At 48.0% G+C, this 17,704-nt stretch overlaps 1 protein-coding gene and 1 pseudogene across 1 annotated transcript; one reads left to right on the plus strand and one right to left on the minus strand.

Moving 5' to 3' along the window:
* Positions 1 to 11,123: 11,123 nt before the first annotated feature.
* LOC133892584 (uncharacterized) lies at positions 11,124 to 12,728 on the minus strand. The gene has a single exon (XM_062333440.1). The coding sequence runs from the start codon at positions 12,394 to 12,396 to the stop codon at positions 11,248 to 11,250; it is 1,149 nt and encodes a 382-aa protein (XP_062189424.1). The 5' UTR covers positions 12,397 to 12,728; the 3' UTR covers positions 11,124 to 11,247.
* On the plus strand, positions 12,476 to 17,472 carry LOC133892978 (magnesium-chelatase subunit ChlH, chloroplastic-like; annotated as a pseudogene).
* Positions 17,473 to 17,704: the final 232 nt, after the last annotated feature.

Genomic DNA, 17,704 nt, shown 5'->3' on the forward strand with positions numbered 1-17,704 from the left:
TGGACAGGCACCATACTAAGTTTCAAACTAGTCGTTTTCCATTCATTCTTGCCTTGGTTGACAATTGCAACTTGCGAAAAATTCAGCACAATTTGTGAAAAATTCAGCATTGTACCATGTTTGAAATGCAGGAATCTCAATGTTTTTATGAGGGCTTTGCCCGCCAAATTGGCTCCAAATATCGACTAAGTAATGTGTGTTAAGTTTTTAGATCTCAGTAAAGATCAACCTTCGGCCTCAAGTTTCTTACCTTACCTTTTTTCCCTTTTCACTATGGTTTATTCTTGGTTCTAAGACCAAACTTTGGTCACAAAACTTTCGATAACGGTTAACGATCATTATTCATCAACTTCCAATTCTCCAAAGCACATGCTAGATGGCCTGAGCCAGAAGATATCATCTCGACAACACAGCGAGATCTGAGGGGACCAAGGGAAACACGGGGATCTTTGGACGATACGGCCTGCCCCAGGGCACACCTCGTTTGTCACACGACCAACCGAACTGGTCCTTCTCCTCCACTAGTACAGTGGCAATGATATTCAAATGTTTCAAGCACATGTCCTATTAATATGATAGTATATCATTAAAAAAATTCTATGCAAATATACCTTAGTTAAAGATAATATACATCATAGCAATATTCTCATTTATTTTATCATAAATATGATTACAAACAAAATTTTAAATTATTTTGTCTTGAATATTATAACATGAATATAAACAACAAAATGTGCAGCCCGAAATGATGCTCCCATCATTTCTTAATGCGATAAGTATTTTGAGATTGCTCCTAGTAATTGCTCGCAAGGAGGCGTAGACCATGGGATAAAACCAGAAGAGAGAGGTAGATTCCAACATATTTCTGACTTACGGTAACAGAACACAAAAACATTATTTACTATTTGGTAACAAAACAGATGCAGACTCAAATATCATTAAGGCAAGTATTTATGAGCACAAATGATAAGGTTCTGACAAAATCCATTATTAAGCTCTCGCATTCAAATTAAGCATTAACAAGAAAACAAAATTAAGATGGCTGCAGCATCATGTTAGTATTTGTTTCAGACTTATGGCAAAAACATACCTTTTCAGCAATCACTTCTTCATGCCTAGCTACCAAAGTTCCCACCAAAATCATTGTCTGCAATGACCATTTGCATCATACTCTGATGAAATCACAATCTGACTTTCATACTTGAAAATAAGCGGCTCCTTAGATATTATTTGACTACAAAATTTTTCAGATTACCTCACCAAAAGCTACCTACAGATGAATCAATGTCAAGGTGGTGCCTACTGTTGTAAGCACCTTCAGCCTCCTCAACACAATGTACAGGTTAAGAACTTGAAAACAAGCAGCAGGTATATCAATCACATATTCACATATATCAGGCACCATTGGCAAATAAGGGGTTGCGGGGGTGGGGTACAGTTTTCCCATTTATGACAGTAAAGAAAGAGAAATATAATGACATCAAGAAAATCTGGTTCCGGGCTATATATTCAGCAGAATCCAGTACATGAGCATCTGTGAACACTCGAAACGCATGTATCTCAGTGTCAGGCGCGAATCCACTATCCAGGGCATTCTGCATCTTGGGCGGCAATAACTCCTGCTACAAATGTTTATCATTTAGCGTGTCTTCATTTGTCCAATTTGTGCGCTCCTACAAAATTAGTCTCTTTAAGTAATGATTTAACCTTGCTGGGAGAAAAGGAACCTTGCTGGGAGAAAAGGAGAATCCTGGGCGATGAGATACTCAAAAAAACAATGTGAGCCATAAGAGAATAAAATTATAGTAGCTTTCCAAGGCATTACTCCCAGTTTACCAAAACATAGATGTTTATTTGACATGAATCCATGCAACATAAAGCACTGAAGTGGCAAGCAAAATGCCAGGCAATGCTAGGTATGTACGTTGCCTTTCAAACTCTTGTTTTTTTCCTTCTTATGCTTGTATGTTAGACTATTATCACTTGTAACAAAATATGCTAAATATGATAGTGTGGATGATCAGCCCGAATACCGGTGTAAAAAATGACCATTTTGTCTTTTTTTTACCAGCAAATCCTCTTTCCCGTGGTCGTTCAGCTCCGAAAAGAGATGTAACTTGTGACCTCTGTAAAATGACACATGTTATAGTGCTAAAACATGACAACAAGCACATGGCCCTGTCAATTGCCAAATTATTAATTATGGACAGAATTGTTGACAATGGAGATATATCAGATCTATTTATTATCATAACTGAAGAGCCAAAATGGAAGAAATAGATGATGAACAATAGAGTTTGGCTATAACAAATGTGAAATCGTATCCTTGATTAGATCCATAAAAAATAGTATTATACCAGTCAACAAGATAAGTTACATGAATATTGCAATATTAGCATAAAAAGGGTTTTGCGACCTCAACAATAGCTGCGGGGCGACCGGGTGGCAGGGCGGGGAGGCAAGGGTGTTGGGCGGCATGGCTGCGGGGTGGGGTGGCGGCACGGGGGTGGGACGGGGCGGGACGGCACGACGGGGCAGCATGGTGGGGCAAGCGGTGCCCGTGCCAGGCTGACTCTTCTAAGCCATGCAGTGCTTACAGTGCCATGCCTCGTGCTGACCTAGTAGGCACGACCCATTTGAACAGCATTAGTTTGAGGCTCACGAGCCAGCTCGGGCTCGAATTGGCTTGAAGGCTAAACGAGCCGAGCCCGAGAGACGGCGGCAGCAAGCGAGCGGAGAGGAGGTGGCTCGTCGGTGGCCTAACGAGCCGAGTCTGAGCTGGCTCGACCACCGGCCTAGCCCAAGCAACCCAACAGTCCACAGAGCAGGCCACAGCCGGATAGCCCACACAACAAGCCTAGCCCAGCCCAGTGTGAGTGTGCGATAGTCCTCTCCGCGATTTTGCCCGCAGCCAACGAACGCAAGACAGACAACAGTTCGTCCCCCAAAGAAGCAGAGAGATACGCCACGTCTCCCGCCCGCCGCCATCGCCTCTCTCGCGGACCCGCTGTGCCCGTTGCATCTCCCGTCGTACCGCCACTGACTCTACGCCCGCCTGCTGCCGTCGTGTCGCCGCCGACCCACAACATCTCCCGCCGAGGCGCCTCCTCCTCCCTACCCACTTGCTGTCACCGCCTCTCCGCCCGCCCTCTGCCGCCATGCCACCACATCTCCCTCCGAGGCGGCGACCCATTGTGTTGCCGCCATGCCACCACCGACCTGCCACCTCCTCTCCGCCAGTTTGCTGCCACCGCCTCTCTGCCCACCCACTATCGCCGCCTCTCCCCGACCCGCCGTGCCATCGCATCTCCCACCGACTCATCATGCTACTAGCGCTTGCCCGCTGCCTCTCCGAGACTCCGACCGCACTGACACTTTCGTCGATAGCCAAGCCCAAGCATCGGCCTCCATCTCAAATAGCGACTTAGATTGCGAGCCAAACCGAGCCGTCTCGAGTCAGCTATGAGCCTGAGCAGAGCCCATTTTCTAGCTCGGTTAAATAGTCGAGCCGAGCCTAGCTCGGCTTGCCTAAAGGCGATGTTGGGGGATGGTTTCACAGGCCCCTTCGGAAGAGGGTTAATGCTTACTAATAGCTTATGGTTGTTGTGGGTTCGACATGTTACAGGAACCCTTCGAATTTGCCAAAGGTACTTTACGGACGCTTTGCGCCACCGAAGCGTGTCCGGATGCCGGTATCGGTGAAGCCATTGATGAGCCTTCAGAAGTTGACCGAAGATCTTCGTTGGGCTTCGGAAGGAGGTCGACCAAAGGGATGCTGGAGGCGCCGTTGCGGGCGAAGGCCTCAGCGAGCCTTCAGAGGCAAGGCGAAGGCCAACGCATGGTGCCGTGAGGAAGACGATCGAGGGTGCCCTGAAGGTGCCATCGGTCTTAGATCTTTGGGAGTGTGACGGAGGCGAAACCGATGCTGGCAACTGAGGACCCAGAAGGGTATAATTGTAAATAGGGTAGAAGTGCTTACGAATAATACCACATTGCCCTTGAATTTTTTGGGAATGTGACAGTTAGAGGGGTATTATTGTACATTGTAACAGAGAGTGGTTGTGTACGATCTATAAAGAGGGTGGCATTGTAACCGAAAAGACGGGTGACATTAATTATAATACACAGTTCCCCATTCGATGATTGTCTCTCACCTTGCCTTCGAACTAGTCCAGGGGCCGAAGGCACATTTCTTGTTCGGTAACGAAAGTCGCCAATAGTTGCACTGTCCGTGGGGATTGAACACACGAAATCATGCCACCCAAGAAAAAACCGAAGGGCGTCAAAGAATTGTCGCACTAGATGTAACAGCTTTCGGAGAGAGGCGCCACCACGACCAACCCTTCGGTAGTTGTGGAGCCGAACATCACCGTGACCAAGGCAGACGAAGAGGTCCAAGAAGAAGAACGTGAGGTGGCTGCGATGACTGATGGCGACGGTCGAAATCGCGAAGACCCAACTTACCACGAGGGTGCAAATGGCTCGATGCGAAGGGTTGACGAAGGCCTTCGCTCTCGTTTCGAAGCTTTGACAACTGTGAGGGGGAAGACCCCTCGTGTTGAGGACTTCGAACAACTCGAGGAGTACGAAGATGAAGAAGAAGAAACCAAAGCAGAAAGAGCTACGCACCTAGAAGCCGAGGACCTAGAGAGACAAATCGCACGAAAGAAGCATACGCTAGAGAGCTTGGAAGCGAGTTGGAAGGCGGCTGAATATCACAAGAGAGCAAAAGAAGCCAAAAGACCTCTGGAGCAAATGTAGGAGCAAATTAACATGCTACAATGAGAGGGCGAAGAAGCACGGAATGTCATCACCCTTTCGTCAACATTTACAATATGGCCTACGCTCGATCTTCGGCATAGGTCGCACGTAGGCGCTCTAGAATCACCGCTCTCCATTGGCGTGCAGAACCAACCATGACCTTCGGGTTTCAAGATGCCGAGAGTGGTTATGTTCGATGGAGAATCAGACCTAAGAGAATTCGTCATGAGTTTTGAGGCGACAGTTAAATCTGCCGATAGGGACGACTCAACATTGGCGAAGGCCTTTGTGCTAGCGATAAAAGGAATAGCAAGATCTTGGTATTCCGCCTTGCTTCCAGGGTCCATTTACTCATGGGAGTAGTTGCGCGACGCCCCTTTCTGTAACTTTCAAGGCAATCAAGCCAAGAAGATCATAATCGGAGACCTCTTCGCAGTAAAACAGTAGCTAACAGGGTCACTGAAAGACTATATGCATCGCTTTGTACATGTGCTCTATCAGGTGAAATGCCTGAGCGAGGACACGATTATTGATGCCGCTATCCAAGGCATTAGAGGAGGGCTGCTGGCAAGAAAATTGATGCGCAAGAGGCCGCAGAGTGTCCACGAACACTTCAACAAAAAGAAGCAGTATGCAAGGTCTAAGGTCGACCATCATAGAAGGAAAAGCGAGATGATAGCATCGAAAACATCAAAGACTTACCCCTCAAACAAGGAAACAAATGCTGGCCAGCCAAAGGACAGGCTGAAGCACTCGAGAAAGAACGAGGCCTTCGGGCATAACTCCAAACAAAAAGAAATGAACTAGATAGAAGCTGGCTCAGAAGATGCTTTCATAGAGGTCATCGAGGCCCACAGAGGTGGATCTCGTGGAGGCCGGAGCAGTATAGGCCGCGGAGGTCGATATGGTCGAGGAGGATGAGTTCCACGTGACCCAAGCACATTGTACTGTGAGTTGCATGGTGAAGTGCTGGCCATATGACAAAGCAGTGTCCACATGTTGTAGCCATGGAAGAAAGTTTGGGGAAGCAGCCCTTCGATTCTGCCAGAGTAGTGCATCACACCGCACCATACAGGCTGAGCAACATGTGGCAGTTTCAGCAGACCCAGGCTCAAGCTCACGGGCCGAACCCTTCGATGTTTTCTCCTAAATGGCGATCAATGGCTTCGACGGAGCCATATGTCCCAGCACCTTCGGCTCCACCAGACCAATCCTATGGTCAGTCAGTGTCTTTTCAAGTAGCACTCCCACCCCCTCCGCCAAGGTCTGCAATCAAAGCCCCACCAGAAACTAGCAGATCGATAAACATGTTAACCAACGAGTTGAACGTGGTTTTGGCAATCACTGGTGGCTCAAATCAGGAAATAGAGTCCAAGAGATAGCGAAAAGAGTATGTGCGAAGGGTTAACCATGTCGGTGTAAACCCTCCCTACATCCGTTCGAAGTGGTCCCATGTCCCCATCACATTCTCACAGGAGGACATGAGGGTTTTAGATTACCCACACACAGACACTTTTGTCATCACTGCTAACATCTCAGGAAGCAAGGTCCGTAGGATCCTGATAGATTGTGGAAGCTCGGCAGACATCATCTTCACCGATGCATTCGATAGGATGGGACTAGAGCGAAGTGTCTTACAGCAGGTCGGATCACCATTGCTAGGGTTCGGAGGAAAATCAATCAATGCTTTGGGCAAGGTACAAATTCCGGTCTCTTTCGACGAAGGATCCAATTTTTGAACAGAAGATATTATCTTTGATGTGGTTGATATGAGCTATCCATACAATGCCATCTTCGGAAGAGGTGTGCTGAAAAAGTTCACCACAATACCACACCATAATTATCTGTGCATGAAGATGCTCGGCCCCGGAGGCATAATATTGGTGTTGGGAGATCAATAGGTGGCCTGCAGAATTGAAGTGGGATACACTCCGGACTGCTACAACGTTCATGTCATAACAGAACCGCGGTCATAGCCCCAGGAAGCTGAAGCTTCGCCGCAGGTACAAAAAGTCCCGAAGGCCAAGCCCGAGGGCCAAATTAAGAAAGTGCCGTTGTGTCCGGATAGGCCAGAAAGATCAGTGGTCATCAGAGCTTAAATGACAGAAGAAGTCGAATGAAGTATGGTAGAATTCCTCCGCAACAACGAGGATGTCTTCACCTGGATGCCGAAGGATATACAGGGGGTCAGTAGAAATGTCATTGAGCATACTTTGAATGTTGACCCAAACGCGAAGCCAAAAAAGCAAAGGCTTCGAAAAACTTCCAAAGAGACAGAAGAAGTAGTGAAGGTTGAGGTACATAAGTTGCTCGACGCCAGGGTCGTGCGTGAAGCACTACATTCAGAGTGGTTAGCAAACCTTGTGTTAATCAGGAAAAGTAACAACAGTTGGAGAATGTGCATTGATTTTACATATTTAAACAAAGCCAACCCGAAGGACAATTTTCCTTTGCCACTCATTGATCAGCTTGTGGATTCTATAGCTGGCTGTGAGATGCTAAGCTTTCTGGACGCATATTCTGGATACCATCAGGTCTGGATGGCGAAGAAGGATGAAGCAAAAATAAGTTTGAGAACCTCCTTCAGAATATATTGCTATGTAAGAATGGCCTTCGGCCTTAGGAACGCCGGAGCAACATTTGCGAGAATGGTCCAAATTGTGCTAAGGACGTAGTTAGACAAAAATGTATCTGCATACGTTGACGACCTAGTGCTCCGAAGGCTTCCAAATGCTTCGACCGCGGGAAAACTCCAAAGTAAGTGGGATAGACCTTTCCTGGTCAAGATTTCAAAGAGGTCAGGGTCTTATCACTTGGCTACTCTAGAAGGAGAAGAGATTTCGCATACTTGGAATGCAAATAGCCTTCGCAAGTACCATGTGTAACCAAAGATATCAAGAGAGACATTCATAGTAGTAGACGAAGTCATTTACTTTCATGCATTTTTATATTTAGCATTAAAATTCATGCACATATGTTGTACTTTTTTCCTCACAGGTGAACCCTTCGTTGGGGTGTGAGGATTTCAACAAGATAGACACCTTTGTAAACCATTATGATTATAAAAAGTAACTCCCTTGAAAGCGCATGCTCCTATTGAATGGCTGCATAATTCATTGTCGAAGCGGTGCAAGCATTCGATTGAAGGATGCACACCAATCGACAAAGCAAAGCGGGCCACAACCAGCCAAGGAAAAATTAAGGTAAAGAATGTCAGTGTGCCTGACATCTTGCCCTTCGACTTAAAGACGGGTATGAACCCTAAAGAAAAGCCGGAGTGTTGCTTGACCTTAAGACAAAAGGCAGCACATCTCGAAACAAAAGATGAGGGATAAAAGAGCATGTCCTCGGATCATAAAGAAAAACGGGGCTAAAAGTGCCAGCCCCGCATCGAAGTCAAAATAGACTTACAGAGATATAAAGACAAAGTGTTGCTAAACCAATCGCAGGCTAAGTACCTTCGCAAGTTAAGGTGTCGCTAGACCTTAAAAGGCATCACACCTCTCGACTCAGAACAAAAGACGAGGGCTAAGAGTGTTTGCCCTTGCTCCGGAGATTAATCAACTCTTCGAATAGTAAAAAGTTGCAGCCTAAGCTTACTAGCTTCGCACCGAAGTCAAAGTAGACAATCAAAAGGGAATAGTCAAAGTGTTGCTTTACCTTAAATCAAAGCAAACAAGACAAACTCCTTGATTTGAAAGATAAAAAAAGAAGAAGAAAACCAAAGTGAGGGTTACACACTTCTGTACCAATGAAGTTGAAGTAACGCTCAAATTACAAAGAAATGCAAAAACCACATTTTCGTCAATGTACGTGCGACATTCAAATAAAAATATATAAGCAAATGTACTGTGAAAGCCAAAGGTCCTTGCAACTTGAAGGTCAGGGGAGGGGCGTCGCGTGGGCGAACACATCAGCGATCAATGCACACAGTGGGCACCTGCAAAGACGCACGCGCCAGCATGCACGGCAACACTCGAAACAAGGAGCAATAGAAAGACGCACACCAACGATGACTCATCGGAACATCAGCACGTCAGCAACATGCCGACCAGAAACACCAGTACGCCGACCGGAGCTCAAAAGCACACGACGACAACAACCACAGCGGACATCAGGGGCGTCGCGTGGGCGAACACATCAGTGGTGGACAGCACGTCGGGCAAAGCACACCAGCAACCTCATCTCGGTGGCAGCACGGCATGAAACCGGCTGGAGCCCACCTACACGGTCACGGCAACAAGGCTGGAGCTCATCAAAGATCAAAGAACCACCGGCGATCCAAAAGATCTCAACAGCCACAACGTGAGTGCTGGTCGAAACCACACCTGCATCTCCACAGCCACGGCGACACTCAAACACCTAGCGGCAACCGGCGGCACTTTGACTCCCGGTAGGTGCGTGATGGATCATGGCGACGACACAAAGCTGCCCGGATCAAAGAAACAAAAGACCCGTACACCTTGGCAACCATGGCACACAGAGACCAACCAAAAAACCTCGACAGCAACGACATGAAGCTGGCCGAAGAACCTGCCTTTCGCACGACCACGACATCAAGCGCCAACCAAAACACCTGCTCATCGCACGGACATGGCACGAAGGCTGACCAAAACACCTGCTCGTCGCACGGACACGGCATGAAGGCTGGCTGGCATACCTGCTCCTCGCACGGACATGGCATGAACGCCGGCACACACCTGCTTGCACGGACATGACAGAAAGCACCGGCCAACGCCTTGTAGCAGAAAGATGGAGGGGAAGAGGAGATGGGCTACTGTAGAGACCCACCACATCGAGCCTCAACAAGGACGACCATGGGCGGTGGCGAGAAGACCTGTGTAGCAGGGGGGCTCTGTCTCAACTCTCTCTTGATTGATCTTTCCTTGTCCTCTCTATCTCTCCTTCCCTCTTCCTCTCTATGTGACATCCCCCTCCGCGGGCACCCCTCCCCACCCCTTTATAGCAGTGGCTATGGTTCCCACGCGGAGGGATCAGATCGAGGTTGGCTTCGATTTTGCGGGAAAAGATAGAGGGGAGCAGGAATCGGGCGGCTCGGGTGGATAAGCATGGGAGTGGCATGGGCGGCTTGGCCAAGGGGCGGTGGCATGAGCACGTGGCACGTGCGATGGATTACCGCGGCTCGGGGAGAGGAGCAGGCGGCCGAGCGGGTGGCAACGCGCTCGGTAGAGAAGGAAGAAGCACAGGAGCCAGGAGACTGAGTGGATAAGAGAGAGGGAGGGGAGAGAGGACCGGGCCGATGAGGGAGGAAAAGGAGAGGGGAGCTTGGGCCGAGAAAGGAGAAGGAGAGGGTCGAGCCGTCCAAAATGAATTGGGCCCGTTGGGCTTCCTCTTTTTTTCCTTTTCTTTTTTCTCTTTTTTTTTCTTTTTTTTATGCATGTGTATGTACACTTGCGTAAATATACGATAAAATAGCATCATACAGTATAATAGGTACACTAGGTTATGCTTTTGTATATGTTTATTTGGAATAAAATATATGCTCATATTATCGCACTATATACAACATGTCCTACCTGCTGCCATTCCTAGCTTACAACCTTGCGTGTCGATTCATGTTTGATCTCTAAACAAATATGCTAATTTAATTGAGGTTTTTTGGGCCACATGTGAACAGCCAGGATCAATTTGATTTGATCTTGTGTAAAACAATTTAGATGTGGCATTGAATCAGATTAGGGATGATGTCCGTATGCAAATTCAAGGCCTTAAAATTGAATGTGCAAGTATACGAGTATAGCATAAAGTTATATTGCAGCTAGTTGATTCGTGAGCAATCAAAATTTTGCTCACCGACTTAGTTTTTCCCTCGACTGAGTAATTATTTTAAGACACTGGCAATTTAAAAATGAACATCTCTTGATGGAGAACTGTTGGTGCACAACCAGAAAAGGCTTTTGACACTTTAGTTATTCCTATTCTGCTGCATTAGAGGATCTCAAAAGAATGGAATAAAATAACATTTTCGCAATCAATTCTATCACATAACGATGCCATATGGTTCATCAAAGTGGTTCGGTCATGGAGAAGTAGCAACAAATTAAAGATCCACGTCAAATAGAGTATTAAGCTAAAAAGGTCCTTAGCACCTCCTGTCCTTACCGAGTTTCTTCCTAACAATATTAATTCTTTTGACACTTCATGAGATTAGATTTCAACTTCTATAGCTAAGTTTAGCATGATTTTGCAAAGAGCAAGAGTAAGCAGCAGCATTCTTAATCACTAAAACCCAGGATTATAGGCATATCTCTTACATAATTTGCTTTCCAGAACTGACATAAAAACTAACGAATCAGGTACCATTGAATTTTCAAACGGACAAAATATTTTATTGGTCGATTTCTCTTTACAGTACCACAATCTATAATTTATATCTAGGATGCACAACATGCGCCAGTTTTTCATAGGTGACACCCAAATAGTGGATTCGGGAGGTGCAGCATGTTGCAACCAACTAAACTATTTCTACACCCAGAATGCTTTAGGAGAAAAGTAATCTTTATGACTAGATACTCGGTAGGAGCATGTGGATCGGTGATTTGTCGCTTGCACCTCTCCCTTATGATTGTACTTGAGGCCAAATATGGTCAGATGGAGCACACAACCGTCGTCGTCATCCAATGGGTATTTCTCCTTCGCTCCCTTGCGTATCACACTCTGGACGAGGCAAAACTTGCTTCTGCCCATATAGGTGAGAGAGGCCCTCAAGTGTCTTTCAGTTTGCTCGTTAAGAAACTTCTCCACCACAATCTGCCACTCCAGCTCCGTTGTGCCCAGCTCTACTGGAGTTTCGCTGCCAATGTCGGAGGTGACTTGGCAGGAACAAATGTAGCCATCCATGTGAAGCCCAACCCATGCATCCAGCTCGCTATCAAAGTGACCTTGGCCTTGGAAAGGCAGAACCCAGTCATGCCACCTCCACGCACAATACTTGGTGTTGAAGGAGTAGGTGCTCTTTTGAAGGTTCGGACGGTCCCTGTAGGACGTGGTCATGTAGATGGTATGTCCGTCCGGGTGCACGGCATAAGAGGTGATGATTTCATAGATGTCGAATGGTGACGGTGGTGCCGGCGAGCTTTTCCAGGACCAGCCCTCCTCGCTTGGATCATGCAAGCCAGTGGGCGCGCACGACATCACCTCAAAAGAGAGCTGCTCGTTACAAGCGGGAGATGAGAATGCATAGAGCGTTTCACGGACAGCCACGACGATGCTGAAGCCACATTGCAGGTGAGCAGGGACGACAGGGCCAATCGCCAGTCCCGCTGTCTCCGTGTCGTAGACGAGGGCAGGGGTCTGTCCATAGCGTGCATCGGTAACAACGAAAATCTTGCTGCCCGCGGTGGTGAACAACATGGGCACATGAGGCCCTGGTGACTGTAACCGCAGGGCCGGAGGCTCGGGCAGATGCTCAGCAACGGCAACCCTGGGGCCCTGGTCGTCATCGGAGTCGGAGTCGAAACTGTCTGTGTCAATCTTATGGACGCTGAACCCCTTGTTCCAGTCATCCAAGACCAGATAGAGGTGCTTCCGCCGCCGCGCTGGCCGTGACCTTTTGCCCGCGAGGTCACTGTCGCCGCGTTGGTTTTGGTTGTTCTGCCCCCGCCGCTTAGGCATCTCTCCCTTCCAAGTCCAAGCACCGCGGTGGATCCAAAAATCCTGTTTTGGTTGCTGGCAGGGCACCTAATAATTTGTAATGGCGGGTGGATACCTCCCCTTCCCTTTGCTTGTGGATTGATCTGCCGACGCAAAGTGATGCTTGTTTAGAAATATTAATAGAGCCCAAGGCGGCAGCGCCCTGCAGCATCTAAGCGTTGCAATCGGGGAGGAGTCCGATTCCGAAATCAAATCGCAGACACGAGAGTCTCTGTACCTGGCGCGCTTATCCGATTCGGTCTGAGACGACACCGCCTGATCCCAGACACGAGAGTCTTCCCATCCATGCCGGAGGTCATGCGCCTCAACAAGCTCGGCTCCTTCAGCATGTCGCAGCTGGGGCAGTCCAAGAGCCCCTTCTTCCAGCTCTTCAAGCGCAAGAAGGATTCCGGCAGCTTCGCCGACAGCATGCTCAAGCTGGTGCGCATGCTGCCCAAGGTGCTCAAGCACCTGCCGTCCGACAAGGCGCAGGACGCGCGCCTCTACATCCTCAGCCTCCAGTTCTGGCTCGGTGGCTCGCCGGACAACCTTCAGAACTTCCTCAAGATGATTGTCGTTTCCTATGTGCCGGCGCTCAAGGGCGCCGACATCAAGTACGACGACCCGGTGCTCTACCTCGACGCCGGCATCTGGTACCAACTCGCGCCCACCATGTACGACGACGTCAAGGAGTACCTCAACTGGTACGGCACGCGCCGGGACGCCAATGAGAAGCTCAAGGATCCCAACGCACCGGTGATCGGCCTGGTCCTGCAGAGGAGCCACATTGTGACCGGTGACGACGGCCACTACGTCGCCGTGATCATGGAGCTGGAGGCGAGGGGCGCGAAGGTCATACCGATCTTCGCCGGCTGGCTCGACTTCTCCGGACCCACCGAGCGGTACCTGGTCGACCCGGTCACCAGGAAGCCGTTCGTGAACGCGGTGGTGTCGCTGACCGGGTTCGCGCTCGTCGGCGGGCCGGCGAGGCAGGACCACCCCAAGGCGATCGCCGCGCTGCAGAAGCTCGACGTGCCGTACATCGTCGCGCTCCCGCTCGTGTTCCAGACGACCGAGGAGTGGCTGAACAGCACCTTGGGGTTTCACCCAATCCAGATTGCGCTGCAGGTCGCGCTTCTGGAGCTCGACGGTGGGATGGAGCCGATCGTGTTCGTCGGCCGGGACCCGAGGACAGGCAAGCCGCTGCTCTATTCCTCTTGGTCTGATTTGTTTGCAGGGTAGCAGTTGATAGCTTTCTCAATTCTTGCACATACATGTACCTGAAGGCTTGAAGCCGAGTTGGAAATATTTTTGCTTGTGTCTGATGCAGGGAAATCACATGCATTGCACAAGAGGGTGGAGCAGCTCTGCACTAGAGCAATCAGATGGGCAGAATTGAAGAGGAAAACCAAGGTTATCGTTCCACACAGTTACTGTATATTATTCACAAATTGTAAATTTTGCTAGAGATCATAGGCAAATGAATGTTACAACCGATAATTCTGCCCTTCTTCTCTTCTTGGAGTACATTTGAGGTAAAAAAAACATCTCGATTTCATGTTGATTATTAATATTTAGTACTGCACACATTGCAAATTCTGATATAGAGGTAAAGGGCATCTGTAAATGTTACAACAGATAATTCTGACCTTCTTGGAGTACATTTGGGGTAAAAAAAACATCTCGATCAACATACTGGCTCAACTACTGAACTGCTCATTCAATTGATTAATTAGCTCTTTCATCTTGCGCCTTTTATTGCCTGAAAAAAATCTTATACATAAAAATGCCACAAGCCTGCTTAAATAACTGACAAAAACCCTGATGAATGCCCATGTAATACATGTCATCTCATGACTGAAGATTGTCAAATGATAACAGATGATAAACTTTAGCAGCCAACTGACTGAAGTTCTAATCCTTTAGACAAAGGAATAGATAATTTAAGGACAATTTTCAAATCTTTGGGTGCATAATCCTTAATTTTGAATGATGTGACCAGTTTTGCACTTTCACGAAAAAATAATACTCATGGGTGAAAATACTGATACTTATTTATTAATCAGGATAATTCATAAGTTTCAAAATTGACCTTTTGGTCCGTCTGTCTGCTGGAGGAGAAGAAACTAGCCATCACGGTTTTCAGCTTCCCGCCAGACACGGGCAACGTTGGAACTGCAGCATATCTGAATGTTTTCAACTCCATCTACTCTGTTCTCAAAGATCTCAAGAAGGATGGCTACAATGTTGAGGGTCTACCGGACACACCTGAAGCTCTCATTGAGGAGGTGATCCATGATAAGGAAGCCCAGTTCAACAGTCCCAACCTAAATGTTGCTTATCGCATGAATGTGCGGGAGTACCAGGCACTCACTTCCTATGCATTCTTGCTAGAGGAGAACTGGGGCAAGCCACCTAGGCACCTCAATTCTGACGGTGAGAACCTCCTTGTCTATGGGAAGCAGTACGGCAATGTCTTCATCGGCGTGCAGCCAACTTTTGGCTATGAAGGTGATCCGATGAGGCTTCTATTCTCAAAGTCTGCCAGCCCTCACCATGGCCTTGCAGCATACTACACCTTTGTTGAGAAGATCTTCCAGGCAGATGCTGTTCTTCACTTTGGTACACACGGGTCTCTTGAGTTCATGCCAGGCAAACAGGTCGGGATGAGTGATACATGCTATCCTGACAGTCTCATTGGCAACATCCCCAACATCTACTACTATGCAGCAAACAACCCATCAGAGGCGACCGTTGCCAAGCGCCGAAGCTATGCGAACACCATAAGCTACCTAACACCACCAGCTGAGAATGCCGGTCTCTACAAGGGGCTCAAGCAGCTTTCAGAGCTCATCTCCTCTTACCAGTCTCTCAAGGACACAGGCCGTGGCCCTCAGATTGTGAGCTCAATCATTAGCACTGCAAAACAGTGTAACCTTGACAAGGATGTCCCGTTGCCCGAGGAAGGAGAGGAGCTCCCACCAAAGGAGCGTGACCTTATAGTTGGAAAGGTGTATGCAAAGATCATGGAAATAGAATCACGTCTCCTGCCCTGTGGTCTGCATGTGATTGGTGAGCCACCAAGTGCCATCGAAGCTGTGGCCACATTGGTGAACATAGCTGCACTTGACCGCCCAGAGGATGACATATGCTCACTACCCGGCATACTTGCTGAGACAGTGGGCAGGAACATTGAGGATGCGTACAGGGGAAGCGACAAGGGCATACTAGCTGATGTTGAACTTCTGAGGCAAATAACTGAAGCTTCACGTGGTGCCATTACTGCCTTTGTTGAGAAGACCACAAACAGCAAAGGGCAAGTCGTCGATGTTGCCAACAAACTGAGTACCATTCTTGGTTTTGGTCTCTCAGAGCCATGGGTGCAGTACTTGTCCAAGACCAAGTTCATCAGGGCAGATAGAGAGAAGTTGAGGAACTTGTTTGCATTCTTGGGAGAGTGCTTGAAGCTGGTTGTGGCAGACAATGAGCTGGGCAGCTTGAAGCTTGCCCTCGAGGGAAGCTATGTTGAGCCTGGCCCTGGTGGTCATCCAGTCTGTAACCCAAAGGTTCTCCCAACAGGGAAGAACATCCATGCTCTTGACCCTCAGGCAATCCCAACTACAGCTGCCATGAAGAGTGCCAAAATTGTTGTAGACCGTCTGCTGGAGAGGCAAAAGGTTGACAACGGTGGCAAGTATCCCGAGACAATTGCACTTGTCTAGTGGGGGACTGATAACATCAAGACCTACGGTGAGTCATTGGCCCAGGTGCTGTGGATGATTGGTGTCCGGCCTGTTGCTGACACCTTTGGCCATGTCAACCGTGTGGAGCCTGTCAGCCTCGAGGAGCTTGGACGTCCCAAGATTGATGTCGTCGTCAATTGCTCGGGTGTCTTCAGAGAACTTTTCATCAACCAGGTATGAATACCCCGCTGCCTTCGATTTGTACATACTTAGCATAGACAAGAGAAATTCATTGCTGAATTAATGTGCTTATGGAACAACTCTGATGCAGATGAACCTGCTGGACCAGGCAGTGAAGATGGTCGTTGAACTGGATGAGCCAGTAGAGATGAACTATGTGCGCAAGCATGCCCAGGAGCAGGCAGCGGAGCTAGGTGTTTCAGTAAGAGAGGCAGCGACAAGGGTGTTCTCAAATGCGTCAGGCTCTTACTCATCGAATGTGAACTTGGCAGTGGAGAACGCATCATGGACCGACGCGAAGCAGCTCCAGGTCATGTACCTGAGTCGCAAGTCTTTTGCATTTGACAGTGATGCTCCAGGGGCAGGCACGAAGGAGAAGCGCAAGGCATTTGAGCTTGCTCTAGCAACAGCAGATGCCACATTCCAAAACCTAGACTCCTCAGAGATCTCACTGACAGATGTGAGCCACTACTTTGACTCAGACCCGACGAAACTGGTGCAAGGGCTGCGCAAGGATGGACGGGCACCTTCCTCATACATAGCAGACACAACCACAACAAATGCACAGGTGAGAGCACTGTCAGAGACAGTGCGTCTTGATGCAAGGACAAAGCTGCTAAACCCAAAGTGGTACGAGGGGATGATGAAAAGTGGCTACGAGGGAGTCAGAGAGATTGAGAAGCGGCTCACAAATACTGTCGGGTGGAGTGCAAAATCTAGACAAGTTGACAACTGGGTTTATGAGGAGGCAAATGCCACATTTGTCGAAGACGAGGCTATGAGGAAGAGGCTCATGGACACCAATCCCAATTCATTCAGGAAGCTGGTCCAAACTTTCCTAGAGGCCAGTGGCAGAGGCTACTGGGAGACATCGGAGGAGAACTTGGAAAGGCTCAGGGAGCTCTACTCAGAGGTTGAAGACAAGATTGAGGGAATTGACCGGTAAATTAACTTGAGTGATCAGTTCCTGCATTCAGCCAAGAAGGAACTTTCTGTCTCATTTTTTTCAGGGGAAACAGTAGGGGAATCCATCAATCTGTGTGATTAATAAGAAACTTTGAAAGGAACTTTCTGTCTCATTGAAATTAGACTTGTACAATGTGTGTGATTAATAAGAAAGTTGTAGCATGCAATAAAAGGGGTACAATGTGTGTGATTAATAAGAAAGTTGTAACATGTAATAAAAGAGGGTGGTTGTGAGTGGAAAAGGGAAGCATGAATTTAAATCTTTTTCCTAGAGAGTTTATTACTTGTTGTCACTTGTTCACTTACATAACAGCATTCGGGACCTAGTAACACAGAAAGGAGTTTCAGCATTAACTGGTTCGACAAAATAACACTACAGTTTTGGTATTCTTCTTTCCAAG

This window comes from Phragmites australis, chromosome 15, assembly GCF_958298935.1.
Source record: "Phragmites australis chromosome 15, lpPhrAust1.1, whole genome shotgun sequence".
Classification (NCBI taxonomy): domain Eukaryota; kingdom Viridiplantae; phylum Streptophyta; class Magnoliopsida; order Poales; family Poaceae; genus Phragmites; species Phragmites australis.

Excerpts from the sequence above, each read along its gene's own strand:
- LOC133892584 (XM_062333440.1), bottom strand. The coding sequence starts at position 12,396 with ATGCCTAAGCGGCGGGGGCAGAACAACCAAAACCAACGCGGCGACAGT.